This window comes from Mangifera indica, chromosome 6 (assembly GCF_011075055.1).
Source record: "Mangifera indica cultivar Alphonso chromosome 6, CATAS_Mindica_2.1, whole genome shotgun sequence".
NCBI classification, from domain to species: domain Eukaryota; kingdom Viridiplantae; phylum Streptophyta; class Magnoliopsida; order Sapindales; family Anacardiaceae; genus Mangifera; species Mangifera indica.
In genome coordinates this window covers 17,850,676-17,869,298 of record NC_058142.1, presented here as the reverse complement: position 1 = coordinate 17,869,298, position 18,623 = coordinate 17,850,676, and the positions used below count along the sequence as shown (strand labels likewise).

General features: G+C 35.0%; 4 protein-coding genes across 8 annotated transcripts; 2 read left to right on the top strand and 2 right to left on the bottom strand.

The window, feature by feature from the left end:
• Positions 1 to 1,688: 1,688 nt before the first annotated feature.
• Positions 1,689 to 4,391, top strand: LOC123219744 (receptor-like protein EIX1). Its single transcript, XM_044641727.1, has one exon. It carries the CDS (start codon positions 1,689 to 1,691, stop codon positions 4,389 to 4,391), a length of 2,703 nt encoding a protein of 900 aa, XP_044497662.1.
• A 550-nt stretch (positions 4,392 to 4,941) lies between these two features.
• LOC123219427 (peptidyl-prolyl cis-trans isomerase FKBP13, chloroplastic) lies at positions 4,942 to 6,945 on the bottom strand. The gene is made up of 5 exons (XM_044641391.1): positions 6,520 to 6,945; positions 6,104 to 6,196; positions 5,551 to 5,611; positions 5,397 to 5,465; positions 4,942 to 5,317 (listed from the first exon to the last, which is right to left on the bottom strand). Exons 1-5 carry the CDS (start codon positions 6,874 to 6,876, stop codon positions 5,250 to 5,252), a joined length of 648 nt encoding a protein of 215 aa, XP_044497326.1. The 5' UTR covers positions 6,877 to 6,945; the 3' UTR covers positions 4,942 to 5,249.
• Positions 6,946 to 7,318: 373 nt separating this feature from the next.
• Positions 7,319 to 9,324, bottom strand: LOC123219426 (pentatricopeptide repeat-containing protein At5g66520-like). The gene has a single exon (XM_044641390.1). It carries the CDS (start codon positions 9,191 to 9,193, stop codon positions 7,895 to 7,897), a length of 1,299 nt encoding a protein of 432 aa, XP_044497325.1. The 5' UTR covers positions 9,194 to 9,324; the 3' UTR covers positions 7,319 to 7,894.
• A 76-nt stretch (positions 9,325 to 9,400) lies between these two features.
• On the top strand, positions 9,401 to 17,796 carry LOC123219425 (DDB1- and CUL4-associated factor 4). 5 transcript variants are annotated; one of them, XM_044641388.1, is made up of 13 exons: positions 9,402 to 9,572; positions 9,655 to 9,720; positions 11,026 to 11,166; positions 11,637 to 11,767; positions 12,732 to 12,959; positions 13,470 to 13,648; positions 13,935 to 14,035; positions 14,480 to 14,635; positions 15,235 to 15,290; positions 15,369 to 15,426; positions 16,750 to 16,870; positions 16,953 to 17,063; positions 17,372 to 17,796. In XM_044641388.1, exons 2-13 carry the CDS (start codon positions 9,673 to 9,675, stop codon positions 17,488 to 17,490), a joined length of 1,449 nt encoding a protein of 482 aa, XP_044497323.1. In that variant the 5' UTR covers positions 9,402 to 9,572; positions 9,655 to 9,672; the 3' UTR covers positions 17,491 to 17,796. The 5 variants fall into 5 exon arrangements, with proteins under 5 accessions (XP_044497324.1, XP_044497323.1, XP_044497320.1 ...); XM_044641385.1 differs by having other exon boundaries at positions 9,655 to 9,782; XM_044641387.1 differs by having other exon boundaries at positions 9,403 to 9,566.
• Positions 17,797 to 18,623: the final 827 nt, after the last annotated feature.

Here is an 18,623-nt window from a genome sequence, read left to right as displayed (position 1 = left end):
GAAGCAAGAATTCCACCACATAAGGATTTTCAAAAAGATTTATGGTATGGGAACAAATAAACTTCTCATTATACTTGAATAAATACTACGAACACTAGATTAAAAAAAATAATAATAACAACATAGAGTAAAACTGATGCAACTTATAAGTAGAACAAGTGCAACATGTTATATCAAGCATTGGGCAATTAAGATTTGTACGTAAAAGTTGTTTTAAAATATATGCGGTGAAAAATATAGCGAGCGTGCCGCAAAATTAGATAAAACAAATGATTTCTTCTCTATCTTGTAGTTTTCTTCATTCATAATAAAATTTTTTGTATCTTCTATCTGAAATTTTTCCTATACTGAATTTTACAGATGAATTATGCGTTCTTGCTTAAGAGTATTTGTGTTCCTTATTATTTGTTACCTTTTCAAATTTATTAATGAATAGAAGAAAGCTTAATTATAAAAATTAGTGTATTTTGTATTGATTAATGTTGTAATCTTACTCTTGTCTTTTTTTAAGATTATACAACTTTTTAAATGATTATATTTTGCATATTATCTTATCCCTTTAGCTAGTGCATTTCAATATGTTGTCAAAATTATTATTCCATGACTTAAATTCTTTGCACCACTTTTCTAAGTGGGCATTTCCACCACATTAATGGACCAAGCACACAATCTCTTTCCCACCAGTCTTTATCTGCTCTTTTAGAAGTCAAACAAATTAAGAGTTGGGACATTCTTTGTTAGGAATTTGAGGAAACATAATAAATTTTAAGATTACCAATACTTGAAATAAATCATCAATCACACAAAAAAACACTATATTTAAAGTGGTTTGATGTAATCTATTTACATTTACAAACGAAAGAGTGATAACATGATAATCTAGTTTGATATAATATATTATAATCAAGAAATTATACGTGTATAACACATTATATGTCGAAAAACTTTAATATTCAAAGGAGTTTCCCAAAGCTCCTCTGTAAGTTGACAAACTTTGTGATGCCTTCATATAGTTAAGCTATATGATTCTTAAGATCTTATACTTGTACAATTGTTATTTCTTTTATAATTTTATTTCTATCGTAACAAGTTTTCTTAAATAAATACAAACTTGAACTTCACAAAGAAACTAAAAGAGGAAATGAATTATAATCCTTAACATTTTGATGGGATTTGAACCAATTATTTTATCAAATAATAGCAAAAACACAAACGATAACGAGAATAGAAGGACTTTTTATTAATAAAAGAGATTTACAATGAATAAATATGCAATTCAAGGAGCAAGACCTTTCATTTTTAACCATTGGAGACGTCAGAAGCCTCCCAATCAACCTTAAGATGCTGCCACACCGTAAGTTGCCTAAAAGACTATTTTCTTTCCTCCCTTATTTCTCTTTATGCTGCTCCTTTTATGCTTTTATATTCTAAAATCTTATCCTAATTCAACCTTATTAAATTCCAATATTTAATTATGATTTTATCTATTTCCTTATCCTATCACATTCTTTTGAGATTGCTTTATATATACAAAAGTTCTCTGACATAAGCATCATGATTCTTCTAAATCCTATGTATTGTTGTGAATTTCGTCATTGGACAGTTAGTCCAAATTTTTGCGAGTTTATTTGGTTGCAATATCCTTAGTTGTGTTGTGAACAAGACCTTTCAGAATTCAGAAGACATAAATGGGTGCTAATGCTGGTTTCAGCTCAATTCATCTTCCCATTTTGCCAGTTTGTTTCTTGTTTTTCTCTGCACTTTCCTTTCTTGATTTCATTAAGCTGTGTCTGTGTGACGCAAATATCAGTATCTTATGCCTAGACTCAGAGAGAGAAGGGCTTCTCTCCTTCAAAACAACTCTCACTGACCCTTCTGGTAGGCTTTCCTCTTGGACAGGTGCAGAATGCTGCAAATGGAATGGTATCGAATGCAGCAACCGAACACGTCGCATCGTGAAGCTCAACCTCAGGAATCCGTATCAGTTAATCAATGGTGGAGTAGGTGATCCAACAGCTTATAAGAGGTCTTGTTTAGGTGGAAAAATCAATCCTTCGTTGTTGCAATTGGAACGTTTAAAGTACCTAGACCTCAGCATGAATGACTTTGAAGGAACCCAAATTCCTGATTTCTTTGGTCAGTTTAAGGACTTGGTCTATCTCAATCTGTCATTTGCATCATTTGGTGGAAACATTCCTCCTCAGCTTGGAAATTTGTCAAGCTTGAAGTACCTTGATCTCTATGCAGATTCATATGGCAGTACTCGTCCACCGGATTCGCACGCCAAGAATCTAAACTGGCTTACAGGTCTCACTTCTTTGAAGTACCTCAACTTAGGATTTGTGAAATTAGATAGTGCTGGAACTGATTGGCTGCAAGCACTGAATAAACTTTCTGCCCTGGTGGAGCTACGTTTGCATTGGTGTGAACTTCAAGCTCCACTTTCATTGCCATTCATCAATTTCACTTCACTTTCAATTCTTGATTTGTCAGAAAATTCTTTTAATTCTGAAATCCCTGAATGGTTATTCAATCTGACAAGCCTTTCCAAGCTCTATCTCCGATGGAATTTCTTTAGTGGCCCCATTCCTGGTGAGTTTGCAAACCTCAAACTTCTTGAAGTCCTGGATTTGTCAAATAATTTGGACCTTGGGGGTGAAATTCCTAGTCTGTTTGGAAATCTTTCCAGGCTGAAGATTTTAGATCTGTCAGCAAACAATTTAAATGGCGAGATTCAGGACTTTTTGGATGGTTTCTCGAACAGGCCTAATGACTTAATATTTCTCGATCTAAGTTCTAATTCACTAGAAGGAGAATTACCCGAATCATTAGGAAATCTTAAGAATCTGAAATTTCTAGTCCTTTCTGGCAATTCTTTCTGGGGTTCAATTCCATCATCCATAGGAATTTTGTCATCATTGAAAACATTGGACCTCTCTTACAACAGGATGAATGGAACAATTCCTGAAAGTTTCGGCCAACTCTCCGATCTCTTTCATGTCGACCTGATGGAGAATTCTTGGACAGGAATCGTAAACGAAGCACACTTGATGAAGCTTGGAAGATTAGAATATATCAGAATCACAACAGAACCAACCAGGTCCTTGGTTTTCAATGTTTCCTACAAGTGGGTTCCTCCTTTCAGGCTCAACTTCATTCACTTTGAAAATTGCCTGGTGGGTCCTTTTTTTCCTGTATGGCTTCAAGTTCAAAGGGAACTTACCTCTTTTAGCATTCAAAATGCGGGAATCTCAGACACTATACCAGGGGACTGGTTTTCAAAACTATCTTCTCGAATCACCTATTTGATTTTATCAAATAATCAGATCCAGGGGAAGCTGCCACAGCATTTGGAATTTCCGAATTTAAGGGCACTTGATTTGGGTTCTAATCATTTTGAGGGCCCGTTCCCAGTTTGGTCCACAAATGCAACTGATATCTCTCTTCAAGAAAACTCATTTTCAGGATCTCTACCCGAAAACATAGGCAGCCTAATGCCAAGGCTGCAAAAACTGTATCTTTCCTGGAATTGTCTTGACGGAGAAATCCCAGTGTCAATGTGTGAACTAGAGGAACTGCAAGTTCTTTCCCTTCGGAACAATAACCTGAACGGTAAACTCCCAAACTGCTGGCACAATTCTCTGATGTTATGGGGAATTGATGCAGCAAACAACAAATTAACAGGCAGTATTCCAAGTTCCTTCGGCTCTTTAGCTTCCCTTAGTGTGCTGATGTTGAACAATAATTATCTTAATGGGGAAATCCCTTCTTCCTTGGAAAACTGCACAGGATTGACAAGCATTGATCTTGGAGGAAACAGATTTTCAGGAAATCTACCCTTGTGGATAGAAAACTTCTCCTCTTTCTTTATGCTTCACCTTCGATCAAATTTATTCAGTGGGAACATCCCTCAAAGTCTATGCAATCTTAACAATCTTCACATCCTGGACCTTTCTCACAACATGTTTTCGGGGGACATTCCCAAGTGTGTTGGAAACCTGTCTGGCTTGGTCTACAGAAACAACACAGAAGTATTTGAATGGCTCATATATGTTGTGATAAATGGAAGAGATCCAGAGTACAGCAGCATTATTGCAAGTGTTAACTCCATCGACCTTTCCTGGAATAATATTACAGGAAGAATTCCGGAAGAGATTGCAAGCCTTTCTGCTTTGAGAATGTTGAACCTATCACACAACCATCTTTCAGGGTCAATTCCGGAAAGTTTTTCAACCTTGAGCTCTCTAACCCAGTTGAACTTATCTTATAACAACTTGGTCGGAAGAATCCCTTCACTGCCGCAATTCAATGACCCATCCATTTTTGAGGGCAATCCCTCGCTATGTGGAGCTCCTTTGCCTACCAAATGCCCTGGAGGGAGATGGCTGTAAAATTCTGGAGTTATAATGTAGTCATGGAGCCATATTCTCTTTCAGATCTTCATAGTAAATTTGCAAGGACATATGTGAACAAACTAGAGAGTGTATGAAATCAATAAAGCACACGGTTACACTTAAACCAATATATATTATCTTTGTTCACCCAAAATAGGATTAGGCTTACCTCTCTCATTACAATAAATGTATTTACATATTGAATAGCTATAAAAAGAATAATATGTTCATATATTAAGATTCTTCTCTTGAAGAGAAATCTATTAATATTCTTAAAATGACTTTTTATAGGTTAAGCTCAAACCATCTATATAATCATAATAATATCACAAAATCCATAAACCAAATTTATAAAGTCTTTTATATAAAGAGAATCTTAGAACAATAATCATAAAACACACAATAATCATTGATAACAGTATCTTAGAATTTCTAAACATTTCCCAAACAAATCACGAACTATAGAAGACATTTATAAATAAACCCATATTCTAGCATAAAAATTGACAAAATCTCATGAAAAATACGATGATAAATATCAAGGAAATTCCATAAAATATGAACCTCATATTAAGCTTCATATCATGACATAAGGCTGCTGCATTTTAAATTATATCAGTACACCTGTTAAGCTTGATCATAGCTTCTTTGTACAATTTTCAGAAACATTAAACTAGAGGATACTTAATTCTTGCACTCACCTTGCTCTTTTGAGTCCTTAAATACATTGTCAACTCATCTCTCACATAATTAAAACATCTGGTATGTTATTAAGTACAAAAAAATAAAATCTCATCACTGCTTTTTGGATGGGAAAAATCGAGTCTTTTAGGCACTCCAGATGTTTCTAGATTCTCATGATGCGTTGCCAATGAACTCTACATCGAACAGAAGAACTGAATCTGGAGGGATAATGCATGAACCTGTAGGAAGGTATTACCAAATGAGACACATCCAAAGGGCTTAGCATACATACTGTCACAAATTGAAACAAACGCTTACCTCCTCTACAGCCGGCTCCTCTCATGCCATATGCAAGTTCTGGAGGAATCTTTAACAAGCGTTTTCCTCCTAAAATAGGTAGAACAAATTAAATTAGGAAAGTTTATGATCCAATTGTGATACAAAGAAAAAGTGAATTGTTTTGAATTCATACCAGCAAGCATGGGAGGAATTCCATCACCACCTAGAATGCCTTGATCCCACCCTTTAATGACCTATTCAAATTCAACAGTGACAACTCTTCAGCTAAGTTGTCAATATATAGCAAATATGAACCCAGTATAATTCAGTGAAACTGACCCTATCGGTCATGATGAGCAGAAACCTTTACAGAGTTAATTTGTTGGACAAAGGATATCCTTTTATGTTTGCTGAGTTAATTTGTTGCCTAAACTGATTATCAGAAGCATGACTTTCTTACAGGATTAAAGGCCAGAAAGAAATATTGATTATAAAGAAAAAGGTTTCTATGCAAAAAGGTGATTTTCATCAAGCCTGCCTGGTCTAGCTAAATGAATTTCAGGTTGAGCTCCTCTTGAAAAAGCAAAACGGATCATCAGCCTTCATAACTAACTGAGGATGTTGAATTAAGTTTAACTTGTAAGTTTTAGTCTCCTCATAATCACCATAGAGAGCACAAATCATGATCATTTAAATCAGGTGTTATCAAATCAGGAGAATTTACTGAGTATCAAACATGAACACACCTCACCAGCACCAATGCGAAAGGTTAGAGGCTTTCCCCGATTGTAACTGCTATCAAAGACCGTCCCATTCTCTAGTCTCCCAACATAATGAGCCTGTTCATATTCATTTCTTCAATCAAAAAACCCTAAAAAAGTTAAAAAAAATAAAATTTTTTGTGTATAAAAAGCATATTCTAGTACATAATGACCTGAAATTAAGCTCTTAGAGTTACCAAATGACCAAAATGAGATTCCTTTTCCTCACTCTCAAGTCTACTAAACACTCATAAGACTGACAGGATGCCAAGACAAACAATGCAAATGAAATTATAAACAGTATTAACATAATGCATACACGGTTCAAGATACAACCATTTCACTTTCCTGCTATTCCTTTTCCTTAAAAAGAATGAAAATAAAGTCTCCCGAATATTTACCTTAATGAGTTGCCCTTTGACAGGCTCAGGGCCATACCCCACGACTTTATCACAGAAGGCAAGGCCTGAAGGGGCAACAATTAACTCACATGGTGGAGTTCCTTCAGCTGCTGAAATGGGTTGTGGTTTCCAAAAAACATCAATGAGACCAAAACATAAGCCAAATCCAATGGCTTCTCTTCTCTTTAACAAAGTTTCGTTCTCATTTAGCTGCAGCCTCTGAGAAGAACAGTTTTGGCTTGGGAATTTGATAGTTGATACATCTGATTTATCAAGACTTGTAATGAGTAGTCTTGCAGTGGGTGTGCTTAGTTTTGTGGAAGAGCAATTCCCAACTGAAAATGCTAATGAAGTCATCTCGACCAACCAGAATTTGAATTGTAAAAAACAGGATAGACCTCTGCCATATCAGAGTAGTGGCACTCCATATTCTAAGAGAAATATCCATCCAATTTGGGCTGGGCCTGGATAAGCCCATGTTTGTTCAATACTCTTAGGATTTAAGAAATTGGGAGTACTATACTATTTTCAACAACCTTTTTTTCCAATTTTTTTAGTAACATCTACTAATACTTCTCCCAAAAAGAGTTAGGACAGTTCTATAAATGCAGAAGATAAATCACTTTTATATCATAAGTTTAGTAGGAATTTAAAACTGAAATATTTGCAACAGAATTACTTCAAATTAGATATGAATTACTTCAAATTAGATATAGTCCTTTTGATTCACACAAACATCTATGGTGAAGTGAATAGCACAGTAAGATTTTCAATTTAAAGTAAAGGATTGACACCAAGAGAACAAAAAAAATATTGTTTTCTTCCCAAGATCAAGGGAACTGAAATGAACAAGAGATGACTTTAAATAATGGAACAAAAATTTATATGATTACATTCAATGACAAGTTTTCAAATTTAAACAATTTTGTTTGAAAGATAAGACAGTTTAACAGTCTGAACTTTATGCAGCTGAGTTAGTTGTCAGCCCTGCAATAGCAGTTCTATTCAAAATATAGCTATTGCAACTATGCAATGTGTCCTCTAACTAGCTTCACATTGGTAGAAAATAATCCCTGTGTATTCTATATTTTCTTCAATAATAAGATACTTCAAACCCTGACAAACTCTAGAGTAAATGAAATCTTCTTCATCTTCCATCAATGTATTTCTCCATCATCTTTTTTATGTTCTTTGGACAAAGAATAGTATCAAAGAAAAGAACTTGAGCACATTAGATATTCATGAAATCAAGATTCTTGCTTGCAAACAAGAGCACCATTCAAACATATTAGAAGTTCAAACTGCAGTGTGTAGTTTTTATAAATCTCCCAAGGTGATTGATGTCTACTCTGAGAACAGCTAGAAAAGGGATCATCTATCCCACTGGTATGAAACTGGATCCCCTGGCTTTCCTTACATTATTATCAAGCATTAATTTTCTCACGCTCTCTGCATCATCCCACTTCTCATTCAACACATATAAATCACAAATAAGTGTATAAATTCCTCCATCATTCTCTGGCTTTACCATTCTTAACACTTGTTCAATCACTCTATCCGCCACCTCAAACTGCTTATGCTCCTTACAAGCTGCCAGGAAAGAGCTCCATATAAACACATTGGGCTTGAATTTCATGGTTTTAATAACCTCATAAGCTTCCTCCAACAACCCTGCCTTACCAAACAAGTCAACCATGCATCCATAATGCTGAATTCTGGGCTCCAGTCCATACTCTTCAATCATGTTGAAATGCCTGCGCCCATCCTCTACCAATCCAGTACGTGCACAGGCACTAAGAATCCCGGTGAAAGTCATCTCATTAGGTCTCACATTATTTTCTTGCATCATCTCAAACAAACACAATGCTTCCTTGCTAAAACCATGTTGTGCCAACCCACAAATTATTGCAGTCCACGCCATCACATTCCTTTCTTTCATCAACTCAAAAACCATAATAGCATACTTCAAAAAACCACATTTTGCATACATATCAACCAAAATTGTCCCAATATCCACATTCAACTCCCACCCATTTTTAACTGTAACTCCATGAACTGATTTCCCCGTCAACAGACCAACAGAACCCAATTGAGCACACCCCGACAGAGCTGAACCCACAGTCATTTGGTCCAGCTTCAGACCCTCATTCCTCATCATTTCTCGAAAAAGAGCAAACCCACGATCATAATCCCCATCATTCATATACGCAGCAATCATGGCAGACCACGAGGAAACATCTCTTATTGGCATATGATCAAACACGCCCCTCGCTTTTTCAACATTTCCGGACTTAGAATACCCGGTTATCATTATATTCCAAGTGATGACATTTCTGTTAGGCATTTCATCGAACAGTTTACAACCGTGTTCAAACGACGTGACAACGTATGCATGAAGGAGAGCGGTTGCCACATATACGTGTGAAATGAAGCCCATTTTGAGGATATGCGAGTGGAGATGCTGAATAATTGTGGGGTTTCGCAAATGGGTACACGATTTGAGAGTGAAGAGGATTGAAAAGCTATCAAAGCGAAGTGATTGGCGGTGCATTTGAGAGTAGAAATGCAAGGCTTCATTGGGTGTGAGAGCATTTTTTATGGCTAAAGCCCATGGATTGAGGTGTTTGATGAGATGGGAAATTGGATATTTTGTTGTGGGTTTAAGAGTTAGCATGGCTTTTAGGGTTTAAGAGGCAGCATGGCTTTTAGTTTGCTGCTAGTTTTTGTTCTCCACCGTTGTTGCGAGTTTGAAGAAGTACCGTAGGGATAAATTAGTATTTCAAATGTATAGGGGCACCATGTGATTTATTAAAACGTTTAGGGGAAAATTGCTCCAAAATGCCTTTTCCTATATATAAAATTGTTGAACAGAGTCCGACTTAAGATTCAAACGACACCGTTTAGAGCCGCCGCCGAGTGGCCACCTGCCACCGTATTTTTAATGCTTCCACCGTCTCTTCTATCAACTCCAACAACACAAGCACTTCACTTTGCTTTACAATAACTTCTTACTCTTTCAACTGAACAACAAGCTACGATGCCTCAAGGTCTCGGTCTCTCTCTCCGATTCCTTTCACTTTTTTTTTTTTTTGGTAATATGCTTTGTACATTTAATTACTCAATTATTTGTCGCAGACCTTCCTGGGTTTTATTATGATGCCGAGAAGAACCGGTACTTCCCTATCAAAGGTCCCATTCCCGGTACTTCTCGCCCTCGTATTCCTACTACTTCAACTCAGAACCCTCTTTCAAATTCTACTCAGGTGCTTTTTTTTTTTTTTTTGAGATTTTAAGTTATCTAGAGGCAGGGACCTTGCATTTGTGATGAAGGTTAGATGGGTGTTTACGGGTTTAACAAGATTTTGAAAATCTGATTAGGGTTTTTGCCTGTTTCTTAAATTAAAGTTTGCAGATATGTAGGTTAAAATTTACGGATTTAAAATTTCATTGGTAATTTGGCTGATTACTAGGTAAAAATTGAAACTTTAGATGGGTGTTAATTATTTTATGAAGATTCTGAAAATTCCGAGATCTGTTTTTCGAGTTACTGTTTGCAAATAATTAAGTCAACATTCAGGGTATTCAAACCCTAGGCTGGTACTTGATTTTAAAGTTTCATTGAGATTTTGAGCTGTTTGCAAGCTTAATTGAAGTGAGTAATAGGGAGGGACTACGTAGTACTGATTAAGTTTGACACTTTAGAAGAGTGTTGAAGGGTTTATAAAGATTTTGAGAATCTAGAGAATGGCTCCTTTCTATTTTTCAACCTAGGCATTGCATGTGTGCTCATATATCGTTGCCAGTTTAGAAATAAATTTTAAGTGTTGATTACATATGTTTTTACTCTTTGGAACATGTTAGTGGTTGTTTAAACTACCTTTCAAATGCATTTGATAGCTTTGTTGAGAGATGTATTCTATTGAGTATTATAAAAACCATGCTTAAATTCATTTGTGTTCTTAACTGTTTTAGTTAATGGGGTTCATTTTATGTGATCATAACAGAGGCGAAGATGATTTTATGTGACCACTGATGTATTTTTAGATTAGAAGATATGACTATGTAAGGTGAATTAGTGAATTTGTTAGATGGAGGTGAATTTCAAGTTGTGGGGACTCAATGGTCTCTTTTTTTAACTCTTCTAAGTTGAGGTTTATGCATTTATGTGCTGACCACTTACTAATTGTTACCATAATTTTGGTGCCTTGTTTAAGCACTTGATCATTAGAGTGAAAATTTAGTATATTTTTTTAAATGTACTTGGATGTTTGATTCGTCCTTGAGAAAGACAGGAAGACACTTTTTTTTTTTAAATTAATTTTTAACCATGTCTGTTTTTTTAAAGTCACTTAAGCTAATAAGCTTTTAAAATTATGTTCATTTCACATTTAAAAAATTCTTGCTTTTGAACATGTTACTATGGTTATGTTATTAGTTCTCTTCTTTAGGATTAATGATCAATCTCTGTTACAAATTCCTGGATTTAGTTTCTCTGTTTCACTGTAGCCAGCTAAGTTCTCTTGGACTGGAGAAAGAACTTCGAAATTGCTTCAGGTCAGGGAATTGAATGGTAATGTTCTGTCTCTCAGTAAAAGGAAGTGCAAGTTTATGGAGGAATTTCAAAAGAAGCTAGCTTCTCAACCGATGGTAAGTTTATTGACTATGAAATTGCAATTTTGTAAGTTACTTCTTTTCTTTTTGATAGACTTAAGTCCCTCATAGTCCTCGGTTTCAAATCTAAGGGGTTGGTTGTGATGAAGTTATTTTGTTGGATGACTGGAAAAATTTTTGTGACACCTAGATTAAATTTGGAGTTGAGGACAAACAAAGTAAAAGAATATTTACATTCGAATATAACTTACTTAGGACCTTTTTTGCTTTCTCATCAAAGTTCTGATAGGTTGTATTTTATGATGCATTTATATGATTTTGACTCTTGTGATCAATCTTGAGATGTTAAGTGATAGTTTTTTTTTTTTTTTTTTTTAAGTTCACATATTTTGAGTGGAATGATGTAAATTCATCACTTGTGAGTATTTTAATTTTTTAATGTCTTCTGGGAATTCTTCTTTTTCAAAATCATCTTATTGTTTTTTGTTAAATTTCATGCAATTTAGGTACTCAAGTATCAAGGTACAGGACATAGAGCTGATGCTGCTTTGCAGCCGGTTCGTGTTAAATTATACACAACTACGGGTCAAAAGGAAACTGATGCTGTATTAGTTGGTAGTGTAAATGGCACTTTGAGGTATATATAAAGTTGTAATCTGATGAATTTTTATTGCATCCTATGAAATAAATGCAAGACCTAGAAAATGTTCTTAATGGTTGATAATTTCATTATCAATTAGCTTCCTGTAATCATTATTTGAGAGGAAGTATAATGTGTTAGTAACCGGATGATTTACTTTCAGTGACTTCATTAATTGGTGTTTGGACAGATTCCCTCTCTTGTCTTACTCCATGTCTCTCCATGCGTGTGTGCTTTTCTTTTCAAATAACCAAGAGTAATTGAACTTGTTGTTTTTTATTAGGCCATCTCTGAGGTTCACAAATATATAGGCAGGAATTAAGTGATTGATGAAGGGCAATGATGTCCAAGTTCTTGGGAGATTGTATTGTTTGGGGTAGTTTTCTTGGGGGACTGAGAGGAACAAAAGAATTTATGAAGATTATCGAGGAAAAGAGCTTCATTTATGAAGATTAAATTTTGGTCCTTCTTATTATGGGCCTCTCTCTTTATGAAGTTAGAGATTTTCCTTTTCCCTTCTTTTTAATTGGGAACTGATGATCTCTTAACCTTCTTCTTTTCTTTGTGATTATTTTTCAAACCTTTAATTAGGCCTTTTTAGTTCACAGGTTTTCATTTTTAGGCCTTTTGTGGTTAGTTAGTGCCCATATGTGTATGATATAAGATCTTTGTTTTTAATGGCATACTCTGTTTCCTTAAAAAGAAAACCTTGTCTGAATTCCAGTGAACTTTGGATTGAAAGTGTTTGACCTGAACTATCACTTTTTATATATCACGGATATTTAGTAAGCTTCTTGTTGTTGCTTTAGAATTGTTGTTCTTAATAGTGCTCCAAAATGATGTCTGCATCTTACTTCTCATCCCTTTAATTTTTTATTGTTGATATGATTCTTTGAGATATTTATACTGCCTTTAAATGTTCATCACAAGCTATTGCTTTTGAAGTTTGGTCCTCTCGCAGTTTGTTTGGAGTTGGAAAAGTTGGTTTTGGTTATGGAATCAATTTCCTTCCAGATCTTGTGTGGCCTCAAGTTAAAGAAAACAAAGCAGAAAGTTATAAAGCAGCTGAGCATATTGGGATACGTGAAGGAGCTTCAATACTAATGTCATCTAGTCTATCTTCTATAAAATTGCCTAGAAAATCCTCTTCTTGTGAACTGGATGATGATTTTAACTGCCGACGTGCAGTGTATCCTTTTGCAACTTATGATTTTCATGAACTCTTCTATATGTTGCTTCATATATGACAAATTTTAGTTTGTTTTTTAGTATGTAATAGCTTTTCTTTGCACTTTTTGGAGATACAATAAAATACTTCAATTCTGTTGATCAAAGCCTTCGTTAAATTTTATCTTTTGTCATTTACCCAGGTTCCTGAAACAGTTAGGGATCTAGTCAGTGTCTTTACTCTTGTGGATCTATTATTGGTTTGGGTAGAATAATGGCCCTAGTTTCCTGGTAATGATCCTGGAGTTTGTCTTCATTGGGTTTTTAAGAAAGAAAATCCAGTATCTGATTTTTATGCTATGGATGGTGCAGAAGCCCTCCTTGGATTGGTGGCATTTGTATTTTCGCTTTTACAACCTTTTGGTCCTTAGAAGTTTAGTAACTCATTGTGGCACATCCATTGATTTCAATGTGGTCTTTGTTAGTTGTCTCATGAATAATTTCTTTTCTTTGCCTTAACGAAACGAAACAGGGTAACTACTTTGGGATCAGAGACATCTGGTGGTGCTATATACGTTCTTAGTCTTGATGATCCATTTGAATTTTCTTCTAGCTCTTTTTCCATCGGGCAGAGGATGACTCAAGTTGCTTCTTTCAATTGTACCATATGGACTGCAGATTGCGACTCTAGTGCAAGCAAAGCAGTTGTTGGCAAGTTATCTTTTTCCAATATTATTTTTCATTTTCTATTTTTGTTTCATTATACTATGTTTCTTCCTGAATTCACTTTGATATTCTCTTCTATTGACAACTGCTGCTTTTTCTGTCTTCTGATTTTAATAGTTGAATTCATGAATTTAAGTTAGCCTAGTTAGATTTCAATATGTAGACACTGTCTTGTATCCTAATCTTTATTAATGTAAATTCAATGAGTAGGCAGGGCAACATGAAATTCTCAGATATTACTATGTTTTATTTGGTCTTTTGTTTGCTATAGGAACCAATCTTGGTGCTGCTATGGTCAATTTGGAAACAGGGTCAACATCATGGGTGTGCCGTGGTAAAAGTGACGTTTTTGCGCAACAACTTGATGACTCGGTAACTTTCATTTAAGAATTTTTAGATTTTTCAAGTTGCTTGTTCATCACATGTTCTCTTTAATCATTCAAGGTTCTCTACAGTCATGGAGTTTTCTTGATCAGCCCAATTCTATCTGTACTTGGATTACTTACGTCTATATTGTCTAGCATTTGTTTTTTGGGTTTTGTCTGTGTTTTATCTTTTCTTACTTTTTTTTGTTTTTCTGTTTCTGATGGTATTCATTATATAATTAGTGAATGGAAATCTAATATGCCAATCTAAAGATATGCATATATTCTTTGCTAGTTTTCATATTGTGTATGTTTTTGCATTTCAAAATGCTCCAGTTTTTTTGGAAATCTTAATTACATGGACATGTTTCTGGAGTTCTTTTTATTTTTTCAATCAAGCTGACCATCTTCTGCTATTTCTTAAAATTGAGCTAATTATTTCTTGTTGCAGGGAAAGGTCATTTTATGTGGACTTAGAAACGGAGCGATTATGACAGTTGATGTTCGTGAGAGACCGCAAGGGTCTGCTAGAAGACTTATTAGACACCGGATACCTTACTCACCATTTAGAAGAACCGTTAAAAATACTAATAAACAATGGTTTGAGGTATGACTAATCTTCTAATATTATGAATTCTACCCATTATTTTTACTGAATGACCACCCTTGTCATCATTCCAGCTGTTGGCAAGTCACATAGTTGGTCCTACCCCAGTTTGTCTGGCATGCTGAGTAGTTGTGTCATTATAACAAGTGGTCCCTTTGGTTGTTCTTTTAAATCAAATGGCCTTGCCTATTTGGGTCCTTTTTGTTGCTCTGATTCAAAGGGCATTTTGTAATTGGTTTCATTTGGGTACCACCCTTATGCATGGACACCTTGGTTGGGCTTTTGATGGGAGGTGTTCTCCGTGGGTTCATCATCCATTTTGTAGGGTCATCCACTATTAGTGAATTCTGGAAAAGTTATTTCCCTTCTGTACGTGTATATAGAAACTCTTCTTAATTCAAGCATGTAGTTGCTGGGTAAAGGTCTGCCACAGTTTTTGTAGTTTTCTATTACTTTTCCTTTGATTTTGTTTGACTGATTTCATATGACCTTTTTGGATTGTTCATGAGATAAATTTTGAACATGAACACCAGCTTGGAACTGCTATTTTGGTCAAACAAAGACCAGTAATAATAAGTCTAAAAACTCTTGTTTTGCAGCTGAGTGGAAACATTTGTCCTGCACGCACTGCTTTTATGCCTTCATCAATTTCAAGGTTAGTTGACTTATACAAGATTTAATTATCTTACATGTCACTTTCAATCTTATAACTTCTCTGTTTTTGAAATTGTAGTTTGGTATCATTACATTTCTATGATCAGTACTTTCTGGCTAGCGCAATGGATGGATCGGTTAGTGTCCATTCTTCATTTGCACTCCTTTTTTGATATTTGCTCACTTGGCATATTCCTCCATTGGGTTTAACAAAATCACATTAAATGGCACCAGCTAGTATGATGTGAGCAGTGTAATTTGTCATGTTAAGGAATTTATGAAGAGACATTAATTAGATTTTTAATTTTGTGGCTCCATTACCATCAAGGTATTTTTCTGATAGAAATTATTTCTCCTTGAACCAGTCCTAATCTAGGATATATCTTTGTATTTTATATTTATTTCTAATTTTCTCATTTTACTGTCTCTTTTCTTTTCCTCCCTTCTATAAAATGGTGCATGCCATGGACAGTAGCCTCATGCAATTATAAGCCCCTAATGGTGGGGCCTGGACTACATCCATCAAACTAGGATGTCTAGACCTGGCACAGCTAGTCATCATGGGCCTGCTTCTTGGCCTGGATGTAGGGTCATTCGAAGCCATAACAATCTCAAAATACCTTTCGGTGTAAAATTATGTTCTTCAATTAGGAGGTGGATTTGGGCCAAGCTGGCTCAAGTTTGAATCCATGTTCGGTTCAAACGAGCCAAACTTGAGCTGGAGTTTTAGTTTGGTAGTTCAAGTATAGTTAGAGGGTTCAATGGCAATTCACCTTGCTAGAGTCACTGTTCACTTCTCTTGTGTTACTGTTCACTGGCCCAAGCGATCGAGGGCTTAAGCTAGAAGTTATAGATTCAAATATTGGCTGAGCTCAAATCCACTCCTACTTTCAATAATAAAATAGATTGAAACAAATCGGTACTAGGTGTTTGTACTAAACCTCACAACTTAGCAAGATATTTTGTTGGTTAATTTACCATTGTTTTCTTGATGATACTATAAAAAATATATATTATATATAATAGGGCAAATTCTTGAAATTAATTCCTGCCATGGCATAAAGGAACAAGGTCTGTCAATTAGCTTCATGGTCTATTGAAGTTCATGTTAAATATTATCTTTTCATGGATTTAGTTTTAGATTAAAATTACTGCATTGATAGAACTTAAGGTTACATCCTTTCCGTAAGTTGTAGATATATCTCATGTATCTAAATTTTGTTATTTAAATGCTTCAATCAACTAATTGTTGCCATATCTTTCTTCCCACGGTGAAGAGAGATATTTGTTCTTTTGCCTGCAACTGTGTAATACTTATGAACTATCTGAACCTTCTTTTAATGGATCATTGCAGAATCTCACTTTATTAACCTGTGTCATTCAGCAAGACTGATAGGATAGGAGAAATTGTATAAAGCTGCCCTTTATGTGCAGATGGACTTTAATTGTTCTTTTTATAGGTTATGCTTTATGATCATCGGCTTACTAAGAGAGGGCCCTTACAATCATATGAAGGGCATGCAAATTCTCACACTCGGATACAGCTTGCCGTAGACCAATCTGAGAGATTTGTTATGGCAGGTTTGAAACATGTTAAATCACATAATTTACATTAATTTTTTAACCAGTCAAAAATTAGAACTCTAAACATATGATATCTTAGGTGGAGAGGACTGCAACTTATGTATTTGGAGTATCAAATCTGGAGAACTGCTTTTTCAAGAAAAGGTTTCTAATTCAGTCCCATCCACTGCAAGCTGGCGACTAGTCGAAAGTAATTTCACTTATCCTCTCATTTATTATATCATCTTTTTCCTTATTTATTTCTTAGCATTCCACCGATTTTAAAGTTAACTAATACATTACAAATACGTGGTGGATTGCTTCACATCTTTATCATACTTAAATTTATACAAGCTCGCATGTTTCTTATGAAAAACTAGCAGATTATCATGATTGCCAGGAAGCTTTATAACATTTTTGTTATGATAAAGTATCATCTGTGTATCAACAATATCTGGATGCTATTTGACTCGCTTTTTTCTTTCATTCATAGTAATTTCGTGTTCATCTCTGATGCAGGGCTTTCCAGAAAGCCAGACGAAGAGCAAAGCCAAAATGAGCTTCAGTTTGCGGAGAGCCTCAGATGGGAAGCTTGGTTTGGATCACGGGATGGACTGTACCACATGCACTGGCCCTGATTCTTCCATTGTCTTCAAGATCAAATATAACTAAAAAGGAATGTAGTTAGTCTTCAACTGTTGTAAGCAAGAAAATTTACAACATTTTTTCTTTTTCAATAATCCTAGAGTCCTTTGGGAAATTCAGTCTGAAACTGAAGCTCCAGTTAAACCCTACAATTGATGGGAAGCTGGAAGCATTAGAGTAATATTTTATCTTTAATTTAAAATTTTCAAACAAATATGATGTGTTAATGTTTATATTTGTGATTATATTCATTACTAGTACCAAAGTATTATTATTGTATAAAATATCAATTTTTTGGTTATGTTGTTACCTGATTCTAATTTTGTAGAAAGTATTTTTAGGGTGAAAATTTTGGTAATGCACTATTGGAAAATATTGAAATGCTTGTTAGAAGTATGGTATCAATGGGGTTGTAAATGGCTAAATTTGAATATATTATCAATAAATTTTTAAAAGTTTAAATATTTATATCTTTAAAATCTTATTCTCAATCTTTGAATATAAAAAAGTATTGATAAATATATAAATTATATAAAAAAATTAGATATAATTGATTTGAAGTTTCGTTTATATATAATTGAATTGTATTCAAGTCAAATAATATTTTATTTGATTGTATTGAAACTTTGGAATTTTAAAAAGGCCAAAGGACTATTTCCCACTCAAGGTATACTTTTTCTGTACATTGTCACCCGTTAACTTTGAAAAACCTATTTAACTATCCATGGGCTGTTAAAAAAACGGATTCAAGGGTAAAATCGTTATTTTATTTGTAATATTAAAAATAAATTAAAATTTAATCCTCTTTTCTCCCTCTAACCTTTAAAAACTAACAATTTCTCTCTAGGCCAAGTTTTGAAAAATAGCATTCCTCCCCTAGGGTTTAGTTTTCAATCCCTGACGCCAAATCCGGAGCCATTGTCGATGACGAAACCTTCCCGACGCATCACCATGGTTCGACGGCCTCTCTTCTCTCCTCTGGAACGTCGATCGACCCAGATCTGGTGAAGACGAAGCTCTTCAAATTTTAGGTCATCGTCTTCGCCAGATCTGGGCCGATTAGTGTTCCAGAGGAGAGAAGAGAGGTCATCGGACCATGGTGGTGCATCGGGAAGCTTCGTCGTCA